At 41.0% G+C, this 15,807-nt stretch overlaps 2 protein-coding genes across 2 annotated transcripts; both read right to left on the bottom strand.

Moving 5' to 3' along the window:
- On the bottom strand, positions 1-915 carry LOC104603266 (early nodulin-like protein 15). Its single transcript, XM_010267262.3, has 2 exons — positions 597-915; positions 1-499 (listed from the first exon to the last, which is right to left on the bottom strand). Exons 1-2 carry the CDS (start codon positions 775-777, stop codon positions 147-149), a joined length of 534 nt encoding a protein of 177 aa, XP_010265564.1. The 5' UTR covers positions 778-915; the 3' UTR covers positions 1-146.
- A 5,506-nt stretch (positions 916-6,421) lies between these two features.
- On the bottom strand, positions 6,422-7,287 carry LOC104603267 (early nodulin-like protein 15). The gene is made up of 2 exons (XM_010267263.3): positions 7,039-7,287; positions 6,422-6,928 (listed from the first exon to the last, which is right to left on the bottom strand). The coding sequence occupies exons 1-2, from the start codon at positions 7,214-7,216 to the stop codon at positions 6,579-6,581; spliced, it is 528 nt and encodes a 175-aa protein (XP_010265565.1). The 5' UTR covers positions 7,217-7,287; the 3' UTR covers positions 6,422-6,578.
- Positions 7,288-15,807: the final 8,520 nt, after the last annotated feature.

Here is a 15,807-nt window from a genome sequence, read left to right as displayed (position 1 = left end):
TAGAGACAATCCATCTATATAAATTTCATTATAATTATATTAATTGTAACAATTCATGCCCAAAAAAGAATCCCCAAAAAACAAATCAATAAATGAATCAAATATACCCTTAAATCCAGCAAAACCAGTTGATCTATCCTCTGTTCTCAGAACAAAACCATGCCCACCACCAAGCTCGCAAGCACCACCATCAAGCCACCCTTTAAGCTTGTAGCACTGCTTGTTGGAGCCACTGCAGGGGCCTCGATTTCAGACGGAGATGCGGCCGGAGAAAAGCTAATGAACCCACTTCTCGGAGAAAGTGCAACCACTATCAGTTTCTGCCCCTTCTCGCAGTGTCCATTAGCTCCGCTGATGAAATAGAATGGCCCAGATCGGTCGAGCACAATCTTGGTGTTTCCATCCTTGTATTCAGCGATGGGGCTCGAAACGTTGCAGCTGGCGTACGCCTCCTTGGTCACTTGCAATACTGAGTCCTTGTTGGCGTCGTACTTCCACACTGGGGCAGAGCAGAGAGCAAATGTGTTATGACTAGAGTAGCAGAAACAATGACTCCAGATGAGTAAAAAGCTTAGGATAGAAAGATGGGAAGTTACCGAGTGAGTCTCCGATTTGAAAACGAGATGCTCCGGCCCATCGGTTTAGAGATTCGGATTCAGAGGATGGGACCTTCCATGCGTCTGTTTTACCGCCAACTAAGATCTCCCTAGCGTCTGAGAAGCTGAAGAGGAGACAGACGAGCAACATGGATGACACTAGAGGTCTTGAGAAAGCCATTGATAATCAATCTGAGAAACACAGTCACAGAGAAAAGAGTAAAAGCTTTAAACACTCTGTGGTTGGTCTTGTCTCAAAGAGTGAGAATGAGAGAGAGAGAGAGAGAGAGAGAGCGGCCGAGCGAGATTTGTTAAGTGAGGGGTCTGTCCATTCCATTTATAGAGGGAAAGAAGAAAATAGCCGTTGGGTCTGGGTTTCTTTTTTTTTCAACGGTAAAAATGGGTGAAGCAGCAGAAAAAGCTCACCTGGAACTCGAACGAGACGAGACTACCGATGTGTTTCTTTAGAGAGGACCATCACGGTGTTATCCTCTGCGTAAAGGCCGTTGGATTGGAACTTTTGTCACGATATCGGGATACAAGATTTGAACTCAACGAATTACGGGGGCCTAGCTGTAGTATTGATTATTGAACGCATTATGCATCCTGTCACTGTCAAAAGTGTAACATACACACCAGCACCACACACATCAAGAACATTCCAGAAGTCCAGCTGGCCCCGCCATCTGTCAGACTCAATCCAGTGGGTCCGTCACAGAATGTTCTGAATAGCTGGCATAGATGCGTGGATTACGAGTCACGACCATGCACGTTTTGTGTTGTGCATGATATCTGTCAAAGTTATCCTCTTATACATAACATTCATCCTTTTACACGTGGGATTTGTCTCACTATTCATCAAGTTTATGCAACTCTTTTGTTCTCCGCCCAACAGACACCCCAGCACAACGTAACCAAATTAGACCAACCCCTATAATCAATCCTATATCTGATTTGCAATTTGCGTTGGGTTTTGAGTTTGGTCGACATATAACAAATACGACGCTCAGTTTAAACGTGATGATAGAAGTTGGCCGGGTCATAGCATAAGCACATCTATGTTTAAAGTTTAAACCCGGAATCTGGAAGAAGAAAAGCAAGATGTAGTTTACACATTAATACTCCTCCAAGGAGGGTCTGCTGTCTGCATCTGAAGAAAGAGAATCAATTATAGCTTTGGCATCACATCAGGCGCTAGGTCCAGAATCGCCAAGCCAACGCTTCAGCCTTCAGTTTCAGCAGGAGAAGAGCATCGAATTGAAGGAGAGAGCACAGACCACAGAGAAGTTCTACCAAATTAAGATGAAAGCACCATACTCCATTATGATGGATCCTTGATAGCCAAGCGTATGGCAGAATGAGTGACGCACCATTTAGTCCACCCCTGAATTAAATGATCAGAACTACAACTGGGCTGATGGGTTGGAATACAAGTGTTCTGGTAATTAGCATCAAAAGACCTTGGGATAAGAGTTCAAGTGGGCATTAATTCCATAAAAGGAACCACATAACAATTACCCCACGTGTGAAGGTTGTGACTTGTGAGAGGACCATGCTAATTAGAAAATTTGTCAATTTGCCTCCAGTGCTGATTCCAAGTTGAATGCTTTTTTCAAGTATTAAGGAGAGGACCTCGATCCAACATACAAATCTTCCGCCTTCATTTCATTAACGTACACCCAGTAGATCCATAATTTCAGATTTTCTTGTGAGAGGATGAAGATTTATCAAGTTCACCACTTGTTCAGAGCAAGAGCAGAAAACCATCCAAAATTGATTTACTTCTGAACCTCCGCCATGGTTGCTTCCCCAACAACTAATAAAGTCATCCGCAAACAAGAGATAGATTTAGCTTCAAACTACATCTCCCGAATTTAAAACCTTTAGGCTGTGTTTGGTTTGGAAGGAAAAAGTAGAGAAAGGTAGGGATACTTATACAAGATTTGTAAAGGTTTTCCTACTTTTTCCTTCAAACCAAACATAGCCATGTTGCCAGCTTTAAGATCTTCTGAAAGCACTCCAGAGAGTACTTTCAAACAAATAATGAAAGGTCATCTGCTTGGTTTAGAAGGTTTACTGGGGCTGCTATTAACAAGAATACGCATGGAGGAAGAGGCTAAGCAATTACAAGTGAATAGAATTCTTCATTGAAGCCAAGAAGATCCATACAATGAAGGAGAAAGGGCCCATTCACCATAAAAAATTACATTTCTAGCGGCAGTTTTCAAACTGGTTGTTCCGTGACGGCCGCTAGAAATATCCTTCTTTAGCAGAAGTCGTTTAAAACTGTCGCTAAAGATCAATCGATTGCCGCAATATAAATCATACACTTTTCCTCCTCCGTGCCTTTCCCTCTTCACTATTTGTCTTCTTACTACCCTCTCCTCTCCCAGCCGACTCTCTCTCTCTCTCTCTCTCTTTGATTTAAGAAAGAGCAAAAAGTTGAAACTCCAACTGTAAAGGAAGATCGACAAGTATCTCTCTCTCACACACATTGGCATTTGATCCTAATATAGTTCCTTAATGTTTAGATTTTGCTGAAACCTCATCAATAAATAAAAAACCTAGGTTATAACTTGATAAAATTGCTTAGAATTTTGACTGTTTTGTGTTTTGCATGTAGTGCAATTAAAAACTACTTCAAATTTTCGATCTTCTTATTTAATTCAAGGGCAATATTCTCTCTCAACACCGAATTATTTATTCACAGCTGATTTGTTTTTGTATGTGGTTGCTTTCGTCATTTGTTTCTAGTGTGTTTGTTTGTACTTGCTTTGCAGAAATTACTTTCAGCTTTAAATTCTGTCTTAGTACATGTTCTTCTTAGTTTACCTTGTTACCCTTCCATACTAAACCCTGAAGTACGTATAGAATATTTGCCTCCGGATCTCCTTTTTCATGGTGGAATCCAATATATATATAGAGAGAGAGAGAGACCTACCTTATCTCAACTTTAGCAGAAAAGAACACCAGAATGCCCCAGCAGGGTTGAAGTCCTGAACCAATGTCCGATGCTAATCATCCAGCTTAGGCACATGGTTTTGAACTACTGATTGGGTAGAAGTAGAGAGAAGAGTGTGGGATGCATGAGGGGCTCATTATTTCATTGTTTCATGGGGGTTTAGCTCCAGAGATAAGCACTTTTACTAAGTACTTTCATAAAAGTATTTTTGTAAAAGTACTTTGACGAAAATAATTTTACAAAAGTACTTTTTTTAAAAGCATTTATATCAAAGTACTTTTTTTAAAAATACTTTTATGAAAACACTCTTATAAAAGTACTTTTATAAAAGCACTTTTACGAAAGCACTTATACGGAAGTGATTTTATTAAAGAACATTTTACAAAAGCACTTTTATAAAAGTATTTTATGGAAGTGCTTTTCTCAAGGTACTTTTATGAGAGCACTTTTGTAAAAGTACTTTTATAAAAGCACTTCTATCAAAGTACGATTATTCATTCACTTTGGATTGGATATTTTGAAAATTTGAAAGGAAATGAAGGACAAAAGAGTCACAATTGCTTATTTAAGTGCTTATTGAAGAAAAAGACCACTAAACTTGAAAAGGTTGGGTACCAAATGCAAATAAGTGCTTATTCGAATAAGCACTTGTTTTAAGCACTTATTCAATAAACACTTATTTTTAACATAAGAACTCCTAAACATGGCCTAAGAGATCTACTAATATGATTTATACATATTATATCAAAAAAGTTTAGTATAGAGTAAAGATATTCTCCTTGATCGGCATTATGATCCACTCAACCTCCTCAGCATCATAAAATCTATTAACAACTTTAATAGAGTCTGTTAACACATATAAAGACTTAATTTGAATTCTGACAGATATGTCTTTGCTCTGGCTATCAGTTGGGCTAGGTCTAGGACCTTGCCATTATGTATTGATGAGGCATTCCTCATACCCCAAATTAATCTGAAAAGAATAAAGAAAAGGCCTGTGAAGTGGGATTCATCTTCTTGTGCACAGTAGGCTAAGCTCTTCCTTTCTCCGGTTTTCGATTATTTCATGCATCATTTTATTGTGTGTTGCTTCTGGATTTATACCAAGATGGGCATGAATCCAAATGGCTCGCGCAAAATGGCAGTTGAAGAAGAGATGCTCCAATGTCTCTACTTCAGATTTACAGATAGAACAAATCTTCTCTTGACTTATGCAGAAACAGTAATTTGTCTTTAGTTGGGATCATCCCATTCCACCACGCTTTCCACATGAAAAGTTGGAACCCCAGGGGAATTTTTGATTTCCAGATAATGTTCCATTTCAAGTAAGGATCGAAAGGTGAGGGGTGCTAACTCATGAAGAAAAAATAACCAGATTTAGCACTGTACTTGGCATTTTTGGATCCTTTCCACATCAATTGATCTGAAGGTAGGGATGGAGAGATAATAATATGAGAAATTTGGTTATCACTCTCAATAGTAAAGAGTTGTTGTAGTCAATGTTCAAAATATCGAAATATTGGTCGATACATATCGTGCCGATGGCTTCCCAAATACGCCTCTCTAGGGGTTGTACCAGATCAGACACTGATTCAGAGAGTAGTAGCCAAGCCTTAAACCGACTCCTCTAAACTGGTTTTGAACTATATATAGTAGGGACCCATGGATCTATAACATAAAGATTCATAGTTTCAACCAGCTTCCACCATCTAGGATCAGAGGATTTTTTCTTCAAATTGAATAGTGGTTGATTCTTTATGTATCTCTCTTTAATTACTTTTTGCCATAAGCCATGTTCACTAGTGAACAATCTCCAAATTTGTTGAATTCCTTTAACTTTCTAAAATTCAAACCCCCTTCTCTTCTTGTTCTACACAATTTGTCCCATGAAATTGTGTGGAAAGACATTTTTGAGGAAGAGCCCTCCCACCAAAAGCTCCTTTGAATCTGCCCTAATTTTGAAACTAGACTTTGGCAATATAGAAGAGCTCATAATGTAAGCTAGTATAGCTGAAGGACAGCCATAACCATAGTAGTTCTTCCAGTTTGTGAAAGAAATTTTGTTTTCCACATAGCTAGTTTTGAGTTCATCTTATATGGCTAAATGATTCTTTCTCTTTGTGTTTTCAAGGTGAAGAGTTGCCCCTAGATATCTCTCCTGATTTTACTTTATATATCTTTCTGGCCTGAGATTTGTTAAAAAAAAAAAAAGATAGAATGTCAACCGCTTGATTTAGGATGAGACAATCGTTTACAAAAAGTAGGTGGTGATTGGGGTGCTACCCTTACATAACTTAAATCCCTTCAGTACTCTACGCCCGAGAGTACTTGCATTTTAATGATGAAAATATAAAGGAGATAATGGGTTCCTTGTCAGATCCTATTGTGAAGGTTAAAGAATTCTTTTTGAATCTCATTCTAATATGTTGTTAGTGGGTTTTGGAAATCCTCTAAAACAAATGAAGCAGAGCACCGCGGGTTGCTAGAGTCGCCGTCGCCATCGCCTGTGAGAATGATCGCCGCCGGCCGAGCTGGTCTGTTTGGTGTTGTTTTGGTAGAATTTGTTTTGGTAGAATTTGGTAGAATTTGTTTTCACGTTTTTGAAATTTATCAGAAAAACACGAAAACAAGTTCGTTTTTCAAAATAATTTTAACCATAAAATGATGGTTTTTTCAAGAAAATGTTTCTGGTGAACAAAATTAACCTGTTTCAAACCAGCTGGTCTGTTTTATTTTCATCAATTTCTGCCAATACTGATTTACTGAATTTCTTTCTTCTGCTCAAGATGCAGTCGGAAAATGAGAACTAGGTTTAGTCCATTTGCATATTCAATCAAGCAAAACCACAAAGAACGCAAGACCATAAATCCAATCTATAGGAATCTTATTATAATTTCAGTAACTGTAACAAACTCATACCCAAAAAATTCCCGACAAAAATAACCAATAAATGAATAAATAATCCCCTGAAGATGGAAACATGAAATTTCCCACCAAACCCAGTTGATCTATTCCTCTTCTCAGAACAAAAACATCCCCACCAAGCTCCCAAGTACAACCATCAACCCTCCCTTCAAGCTTGTAGCAGTGCTTGTCGGAGCCACAGCGGGTCCCTCAATTTCTGCCGGAGATGGCGCCGGAGAAAAGCTAATGAACCTACTTCTTGGAGAAAGCACAACCACAATCAGCTTTTGCCCCTTCTCACAGTGTCCATTGGCTCCGCTGATGAAATAGAATGGCCCTGACCGGTCGAGCACAATCTTGCTGTTGCCATCCTTGTACTCAGCGATGGGGCTCGATACGTTGCAGCTGGAGTAAGCCTCCTTCGTCACTCGCAATACGGAATCCTTGTTGGCATCGTACTTCCAAACTGTGTTGCAGTTGCAGAGCAAATTAAAGCAAGTGTGTTAGAGCAGAGGAGCAGCAGAAGAAATGAACCCAGATGAGTAAAAAAAGCATGGAATTGAAGATGGAAGTTACCCAGTGTGTCACCGATTTGGAAACGAGCTGCTTCGGCCCATCGGTTCAGGGAGACGGACTCAGATGGGATCTTCCATGCATCGGTTTTGCCGCCAACCAAGATTTCTCTGGCTTCTGAGAAGCTGAAAAGGAGAAATACCAGCACAACAGATGAAGCTAGAGCTCTAGAGAAAGCCATTATCGATTATCTCTATCTGGGCAACACAACAACTAATAGCTTCTAACTACTTCTTAGTGGTCTCACAGATGTGATGCGTGGGTTCATTTATAGAAGAAAGGAAGAAAATAGCCGTTGGGTTGGGTTTGTCGGTTTCCTCTCAACGGTAACAACGAGAAAAACAAAACTGGAAAACGCCGTTAGCTTCTTTTTTCTTTTCAAGGACAATTAGAGAGTGTCAACCCTAATCTACAGCCATTGGATTTGGAGCTTTGGTCACGATGTTGGGTTCTAAAGATAGGACTAACCGACAAGTGTCCATTGTGCCGAGGTATAAGATTTCAATACAACGTAAACGGGCCTACAAGTGCATCATACACCACAAATGACAAATCTAGAACATTCTATAAAAGTCCAGCTGGCAATGCCATCTGTCAATCAAATGGGTTCCCCTGCAGAATGTCTTGGATGGCAGGAGTGATGATCTGGTGATTTGTTAGATGTTACCTGAAAGTTGAAAGTTAGGAGCTGTCTCTCGGGGGCAAGAGCTTTTGAGTTAGGCGGTGTTTGAGTCGAATAAATGCAGGCACCACTTCAGCATACCAATAGAGATTTGAAAAACAAGCCATGAATTATTTGCACATTTATGGTTGGGGAAAGCGTTAAGGGTAAAGTTTCATTTTAACGCTTTTTCCATTTTCTAATGGGTAGGCATTTATTCACACTTTTAGATGGTGTTCGGTTTCATGGAACATCTATGTGTTTTGGTCTACATCACTATTGTTAAGGGCGTTTTGTGGGTTCGTAGTGTTTGTGGATTGGTTTATACCACAGGTTAATTTATCATTCATGGGTTTATTTGGTGGATTAAACCACATTATCCTGTTGTATGGGATGAGGAATCATCTCATACTTTGCATCTAATATTTACCGTTGCATATATCATGATATGAGTTTTGCATGAAAAAGTCAAGGTTTTTAAAATTGACTCGGAGAATGAACCGATCAGGGGTCTAGTTCCCAGGTCAAATGATCTGACCGTTCAAATAGAAAAAAATAAAAAAGAATAAAAAACGGTCAAAATCGTTGAATGTTTCGAATGGTTCAACCACTCGGGTCAATGGTTTGTTGACCAAATCAACTCTTTTCGGCCAAAATCCGGTTTTGGCAAAAAACGGAACCTGCCACCTGACTGTTTCCTAGTTTTTCCAGTTCGATTATCGGTTCGATCCGGTCAGGTCCGGTTTTGAAATCCATGGAAAAAGTAATAACATTTAATTGGATAAATTTATATTTTATTATTTATTATTTTACAAGGTTTTTAAAATTGACCCAGAGATTGAATCGGTCAGGGGTCCGGTTTCTGGGTCGAACGGTCGGCCCGTTCTGTTAGAAAAAATAAAAAAATAATAAAAAATGTTGAATGGTTCAAACGGTTCAACTGCCCGGGTCTGTGGTTTGTTGACCAAATCGACATTTTTTGGCCAAAATTTGATTTTGGCAAAAAACATAACCGATCACCTTACTGGTTCTCGGTTTTTTTGGTCCAATCATCTGGTCCGGTTTAGTTTTGAAAACCATGGAAAAAGTAATAACGTTTAATTGGATTAATGTATATTTTATTATTTATTATTTTACAAGATTTTTAAAACCGACCTAGAGAACGAACCAGTTAGGGGTCTGGTTCCCGAGTCAAACGGTCAGCCCGTTCTGATAGAAAAAAAAATGATCAAAACCGTTGAATAGTTCAAACAATTCGAACAGCTCAATTGCCCGGGTCAGTAGTTTGCTAACCAAATCAACGTTTTTTGGCCAAAATCCAGTTTTGGCAAAAAACGGAACCGATCACTTCCCAGTTTTTTCGGTCTGACCGTCTAGTCCGGTTTGGTTTTGAAAATCATGTTATTTGACATAAATAAATAGTAGTAATGTCAAATTGTCATTAACTTCATAAAACAATATTAGTAATATTATTAATAATATTTTTATTAATTAATAAGTTTTGAATATTATTTTTATTAATATTATTAATCATTGTTAATTATTAGTAATTAGTAACAATATTATTAATTATTATCAAAGATTATAAATATTGATGTAATCGTTTTTGGTCACGTACCATTTTTTGTGATGTATAAATTTTTTGGCTAAGTACCTCGTTGTTTGACCCGGTGGTGACGCCTTGGTGATGAGCTACTTGGTGACGAACTGCCTGGGGGCGGACTGCCTGGTGGCGAACTGCCTGGTGGCGAGTTGCCCGGTGACGAACTGCCTGGTGGCGAACTGCCTGGTGGCGAGTTGCCCGGTGGCGAACTGCCTGGTGGTGAACTGCTTGGTGGCGAGTTGCCCGGTGGCGAACTGCCTGGTGGCGAACTGCCTGGTGGACTCGTCACTTGACTTGCTCCTAGGTGGCCTGCAACTTAGAGGATGGTGGAGCTCCCTGGTGCAGCGCAACCCGACTACCCTTCGCGTGAGGTGATTTCCTCTCCTTTGTAGGCGGCGGGAGCTGAGGGACCTGCGAGAACTGAATCAGAGGACCCGGAGGTAATTTCCCGGCGGGAACTCTCCGATGCCTAAATTAGCATTCTGATTACAGAGAGATTGGAGAGAAATGAGAGAGCTAGAGAGCAGGGGTTACCATCCTTCCCCCCCCCCTCCCCTTTGGGGGGTGAGGTCTTTATATACCGGAGTCCTCGCAGGTTAGGTGGGTGAAAAGCCTCCAAACGATAAGACTCGTCACATCCCGTTAGAACCGGGATATGGTGCTGAACTCCTCGAGGTCGTCAGGCTGGCGCTTGTGTCAGGCGACCAGGCTGGCGCCTGGGCCAGGTTGTCAGGGCGGCGCCTGTGTTAGTCGATGGGTTGGTGTCTGGGCCAGGTTGTCAGGTTGGTGCCTGTGTCAGCCGGCGGGTTGGTGTCTAGGCCAGGTTGTCAGGCATGAGATCTTCCTACGATACGCCAAACTACTCTTCTGTACCGAGCTACCCTACAAGTGGCGAGAAGCCCGGGGGAGCTATGCCGAGCTGCCTGGCTCCTTGGTGGCGAAATCCTTGGAGAGCTGCCTAGCTCCTTGGCGAGCTCTTTGGTGAGCTACCAAGCTCCATGGCGAGCTCTTTGGTGAGCTACCAAGCTCCTTGGTGAGCTCCTTGGTGAGCTACCAAGCTCCTTGGTGAGCTCCTTGGTGAGCTACCAAGCTCCTTGGTGAGCTCCTTGGTGAGCTACCGAGCTCACGGGGTATGCCGTTAATGGTTCTCGGTGGACGTCTTATAGGTTGCCAGGTCGGATCATGTGCTAGGCTGATACGGCCAGGTCGTGCAGGCCGCGCCAGGTCGCACGCAGGCCGCACCAGGCCACGCCAGGCCGCGTGCAGGTCGCGCTTGGCCAGCCACACCAGTGCCCGGGTGGGACACCAACTTGGTAAGTTGTTTGCCTGGGTGTTTGCCTAGTTGTCACGAGGTGCCATGTGTCGCAATTTCACTGGAGGGCCAAATCTGCCCTCATCAATTGCCCCCACTCCCGAGCTGAGTGTAACTCAGCTCGGGAGTAGATTTCTTTTGGCCCGTAAGTCGACGAGCTAGTAGGTGCTGATCCAATTCCTTAGGCTTCGGGAGCTGCTTGTATGTGGCGAGCTGCCACTAAGGCGAGGGGGTCTCCGCCAGTTCAGTAGTGTAGCCCTTAGGCTCTAGGGCAACTTATAGTTCACTTTTGCTGATTTTGCTCCCGCTGAGGAAGCGGCTGGGTATTTAGTAATAGTGTGGCCCGTAGGCTTTGGGAGTGACTCATAGTCTACTCTTTTTTGACTTTGCCTGTGCTGGAGAGGCGACCAGGTCTTGAGCAATAATGTGGCCCGTAGGCTTTGGGAGTGACTCGTAGTCTACTCTTTTTTTGACTTTGCCCGTGTCGGAGAGGCGACCAGGTCTTGAGCAATAATGTGGCTTGTAGGCTTTGGGAGTGACTCGTAGTCTACTCTTTTTTTGACTTTGCCCGTGTCGGAGAGGATGACTGGGTCTTAAGTAGTAATGTGGCCCGTAGGCTTTGGGAGTGACTCGTAGTCTACTCTTTTTTGACTTTGCTCGTGCCGGAAAGGCGACTGGGTCTTAAGCAATAATGTGGCCCGTAGGCTTTGCCTGTGAGGTGTCGAGCTATGATTGTGCTGCATCAGCTTCGTAATGCCGGTCACCCACTCCTACAAGAAGCTACTAGGAGCTCGACCTTCGGGGGCAGCACTACTAACTTTAGGTTGCCAGCTCACACGGGAGCCTTGGAAGGCTCGACCGGTAAGGGCGCCTATGTAGTCTGTTGGCCGTCAACTCCTGCGGAAACCACGAAGAGCTCATCTTTGTAGGGGGGACCTTGCGGAGAGGACTGATGAGGCATTATCTGAATTGAAAGTAAGGTTGGTAGAGCTACTTAGTCAGTTAGCTCCCTGCATAGTTTTTGAGTTCATAAAAAATGTAAACTATAAAGTGATAGCTTCAATTTCTAAAAAGTGAGGACTTAGCTTTAGTAAGATGAGAACTTAGCTTTTGTAGGATGAGAACTTAGCTTTTTGTAGCGTGTTCCCACAGACGGCGCCAATTGATATAACCGTTTTTGGTCACGTACCATTTTTTGTGATGTATAATTTTTTTGGCTAAGTACCTCGTTGTTTGACCCGGTGGTGACGCCTTGGTGATGAGCTACTTGGTGACGAACTGCCTGGGGTCGGATTGCCTAGTGGTGAGTTGCCCGGTGGCGAACTGCCTATTGGCGAACTGCCTGGTGGCGAGTTGCCCGATTGCGAACTGCCTGGTGGCGAACTGCCTAGTGGCGAGTTGCCCGGTGGCGAACTGCCTGGTGGACTCGTCACTTGACTTGCTCCTAGGCGGCCTGCAACTCAGAGGATGGTGGAGCTCCCTGGTGTAGCGCAACTCGACTACCCTTCGCGTGAGGTGATTTCCTCTCCTTTGTAGGCGGCGGGAGCTGAGGGACCTGCGAGAACTGAAACAGAGGACCCGGGGTACTTTCCCGACGAGGACTCCCCGATGCCTAAGTTAGCATTCTGATTACAGAGAGCTTGGAGAGAAATGAGAGAGCTAGAGAGCAGGGGTTACCATCCTTTCTTCCCCCTCCCTCCCCTTAGGGGGGTGAGGTCTTTATATACCGGAGTTCTCGCGGGTTAGGTGGGTGAAAAGCCTCCAAACGGTAAGACTCGTCACATCCCGTCAGAACTGGGATACGGTGCTGAACTCCTCGAGGTTGTCAGGCTGGCGCTTGTGTCAGGCGACCAGGTCGGCGCCTGGGCCAGGTTGTCAAGGCGGCGCCTACGTCAGTCGGCGGGTTGGTGTCTGGGCCAGGTTGTCAGGTCGGCGCCTGTGTCAGCCGGCGGGTCGGTGTCTGGGCCAGGTTGTCAGGCAGGAGATCTTCTTGCGATACGCCAAACTACTCTTCTGTACCGAGCTACCCTACAAGTGGCGAGAAGCCCGGGGGAGCTATGCCGAGCTGCCTGGCTCCTTGGTGGCGAGTTCCTTGGAGAGCTGCCTAGCTCCTTGGCGAGCTCTTTGGTGAGCTACCGAGATCCTTGGTGAGCTACCGAGTTCACGTGGTATGCCGTTAATGCTTCTCGGTGGGCGTCTTATAGGTTGCCAGGTCGGCCAAGTTGGATCATGTGCTAGGCTGATCCGGCCAAGTCGTGCAGGCCGCACCAGGCCGCGCCAGGTCGCGCGGAGGCCGCACCAGGCCGCGCCAAGTCGCGCGTAGGCCGCACCAGGTCGCGCGTAGGCCATGCGGTCCGTGCCAGGCCGCGTGCAGGTCGCGCTAGGCCAGCCAGACCGGTGCCCGGGTGGGACACCAACTTGGTAAGTTGTTTGCCTGGATGTTTGCCTAGTTGTCACGATGTGCCATGTGTCGCAATTTCACTGGAGGGCCAAATCTGCCCTCATCAAATATTATTATAGATATTTTTAATTATTGTTAACATTATTTTATTAATCATTAATCATTAATATTATTTTTATTAATAATAATAATTATTTTTATTATTATTACTATTACTAATTTTAGTTAATATTAATATCATTATTTGTTATTAAATATTATTAATATTACTGTTAGTATTATTAATTATTATTAATTAAATTTTTATTAATTATTTTTTTTTGTAATTTATTAATATTTTTTCTATTATATATATTACTAAAAAAATAAAATATTTTATTTTAATTATTAACAACATAAATAATCTCAAATGTTGTAGTTTAGATGTATGAAATCAAACACGAGATGTGTATAGAAATGTGCCACACCTTGCGGAACGCCCCTATATAGATACTAATTGGGCAGGTTATATAGATGACAGGAGATCCACATCTGATTATTGTGCTATGATAGATAGTAATATTGTTTCTTGGAGGAGTAGCAATCAGCTGTAGCTTGATCTTCAACTGAGGTAGAGTATAGGGTTATGACCCATGGGGTTTCAGAGTTGTTGTGGCTTAGATCTCTCATAAATGAGATGGATATTGCTTATGATAAACCCCTGATATTGTATTATCATTATCAGGCTGCCATTAACATTATAACCTAATTCAGCATGACTGAACTAAGTACATTGAGGTAGACAAACACTTCGTATGAGAGAGAGTGGTTTCAAGGGAAGTGTGGTATGGATCATCAGTATACACATTTTTGTCCATGGTGCAGAACAACTATCCTGTTGGGGTGTGGTGTGTTTTCATTCACACCACACCTGTGGTATGGATGAAAACACATCACCCAATTTATCATCTACGTTATAGAACACTCCCTTAATGATATGATGCCTAATAACGTTTAAATGTCAATAAACAGATTCATTATTATTATTTTTATAAATAAATCAAATATAAATATTTAATAAATAAACGCCCACGATTACAAACACATACTTAATGTTGTATATGGGACTGCTGTAATAGAAGAAACAATGGGTTTTGCAACTCTTGATACTCCGCACTATAGACAAGGTGGGAACCTTGAACAAAAATAATTACAAATCATGTAGCATTCTACGAGAGCTATTAAGACAAGTCTTTTGATGGGGTTCACTTTATATGTAGATAAGTAGGAATCATGTTACAGTACGTACAAATAAAACAAACTCCATCTGACAAAGAAATTCAAGAGTTGCATGAACTTGTTGCTTGCTATGATTCCTCAATTTTGCTTTTTTTTTTTCTTCTGTTTTCTGATGGATAATGATGGGTATAGAGGAATAGAGGATCATGTTAGACCTTCTAGAGCAGAAAGTGAGAAGATTCTTTGGGCCATTGAGATGTCCCCTAAAGTAAGGGGTGTTCTACAACCTGAATACACTCAAAGTGCTGAAACAGAGCAGGCATGCTGAAACACACTCAACACTATCTGTATACACAAAGTTAAAGTATCTCATAAACTTTGCAATGTATATCCAAAATATATAATTTTTTGATATATAAATTAAGAAGGTGTTCTCTAGTATGTATGATTTTGTGGAACATTCTTTTTTGTTAAAAAATTACATATGTATTTTGCTGGTCTCATTAAAGAAAATTTCTTTCTTTGTCATAGAATACCATTATTAAATGCTTGCCTACACCTCCCCATTTGATCTATGGAGTGGAAAGGGAAAAAGAATATTCTTTAATATATTCTTTCCTCTCTAGAGGTGTTAATGGTATCTAAAATCAAATTCAGATAATTTGAATATAATAACGGGTTGAATTCAAATATCCTATTCATACCATTTAACTACTTGAATCAGCAAATTTGGGTGACTTAAGTCAATTTGTTAAATATCCGATTCAATAAATTATATAACTCATCTACATTTATAGTTGTAATACTATTAAAAGTATGATGTGTGAAAATTTTTTCTTGATTAAAAATACCCCTTTATTTCAATTTGGTCCATCCTTAATTTTGAAGGCATTTGAACCAATACTTTTTACCTTATTCAATTCCCACTCATTTAGCCTTACGTTCAAGATCTTAATTCCTATTCTTTCTCTCATTAAATCATATATTTAAGGTATTTTCACCAATAAATTCTATTAATAATATTTAAATTTAAGATTAAGATTTTTAACAATATGAAACCTATGTTTTTTAAAACTGACCTAGGAACAAAGTTGTTCTTCTATCTAGGTTGTGGATAAGAAATTCAACCATTCAGGTCAAATGGGTCAACCCATGATGTCATTTTTAAGAAACATTTCTTCAATAGAATTTTACAAAAGTAATAAAATGTAGAATTTTTTTGGCACATCTCTAATACTTTCTATTAATCATATTTAAAAAAAATGACTGATAAACCATGATTATTTTTATTGATGATGGAAATGAAATGCAAAATTTAAAATCGACTTAAAGATGAAATTGTTTTCCTATTCAATGGTGGGTCAACAATTCAACCTTTTTGGGTCGAATGTGTTACAATTGATGCATAATTAAACAATAAAAACTAAAAATATAAAAAGACAAAATATAAAATGGCAAGGATGTTATATAAAACTTTAGTTACATTTCTAATATTTTATATTAATCATATTAAAAATTAAAGTGTGATAAATAAGTATTGTTTTCATTGACGAAAAAAATGAAATGTAAAATTTAAA

This window comes from Nelumbo nucifera, chromosome 2 (genome assembly GCF_055504915.1).
Source record: "Nelumbo nucifera cultivar China Antique chromosome 2, China Antique-T2T, whole genome shotgun sequence".
Lineage (NCBI taxonomy): Eukaryota > Viridiplantae > Streptophyta > Magnoliopsida > Proteales > Nelumbonaceae > Nelumbo > Nelumbo nucifera.
Note: the sequence above shows the minus strand (reverse complement) of the source record. Positions and strands in the feature narration are given on the sequence as shown.

Excerpts from the sequence above, each read along its gene's own strand:
- LOC104603267 (XM_010267263.3), bottom strand. The coding sequence starts at position 7,216 with ATGGCTTTCTCTAGAGCTCTAGCTTCATCTGTTGTGCTGGTATTTCTC. Across the intron at positions 6,929-7,038 it reads CCAAATCGGTGACACACTGG|TTTGGAAGTACGATGCCAAC; the intron begins GTAACTTCCATC and ends ACTGCAACACAG.
- LOC104603266 (XM_010267262.3), bottom strand. The coding sequence starts at position 777 with ATGGCTTTCTCAAGACCTCTAGTGTCATCCATGTTGCTCGTCTGTCTC. Across the intron at positions 500-596 it reads TCAAATCGGAGACTCACTCG|TGTGGAAGTACGACGCCAAC; the intron begins GTAACTTCCCAT and ends GCTCTGCCCCAG.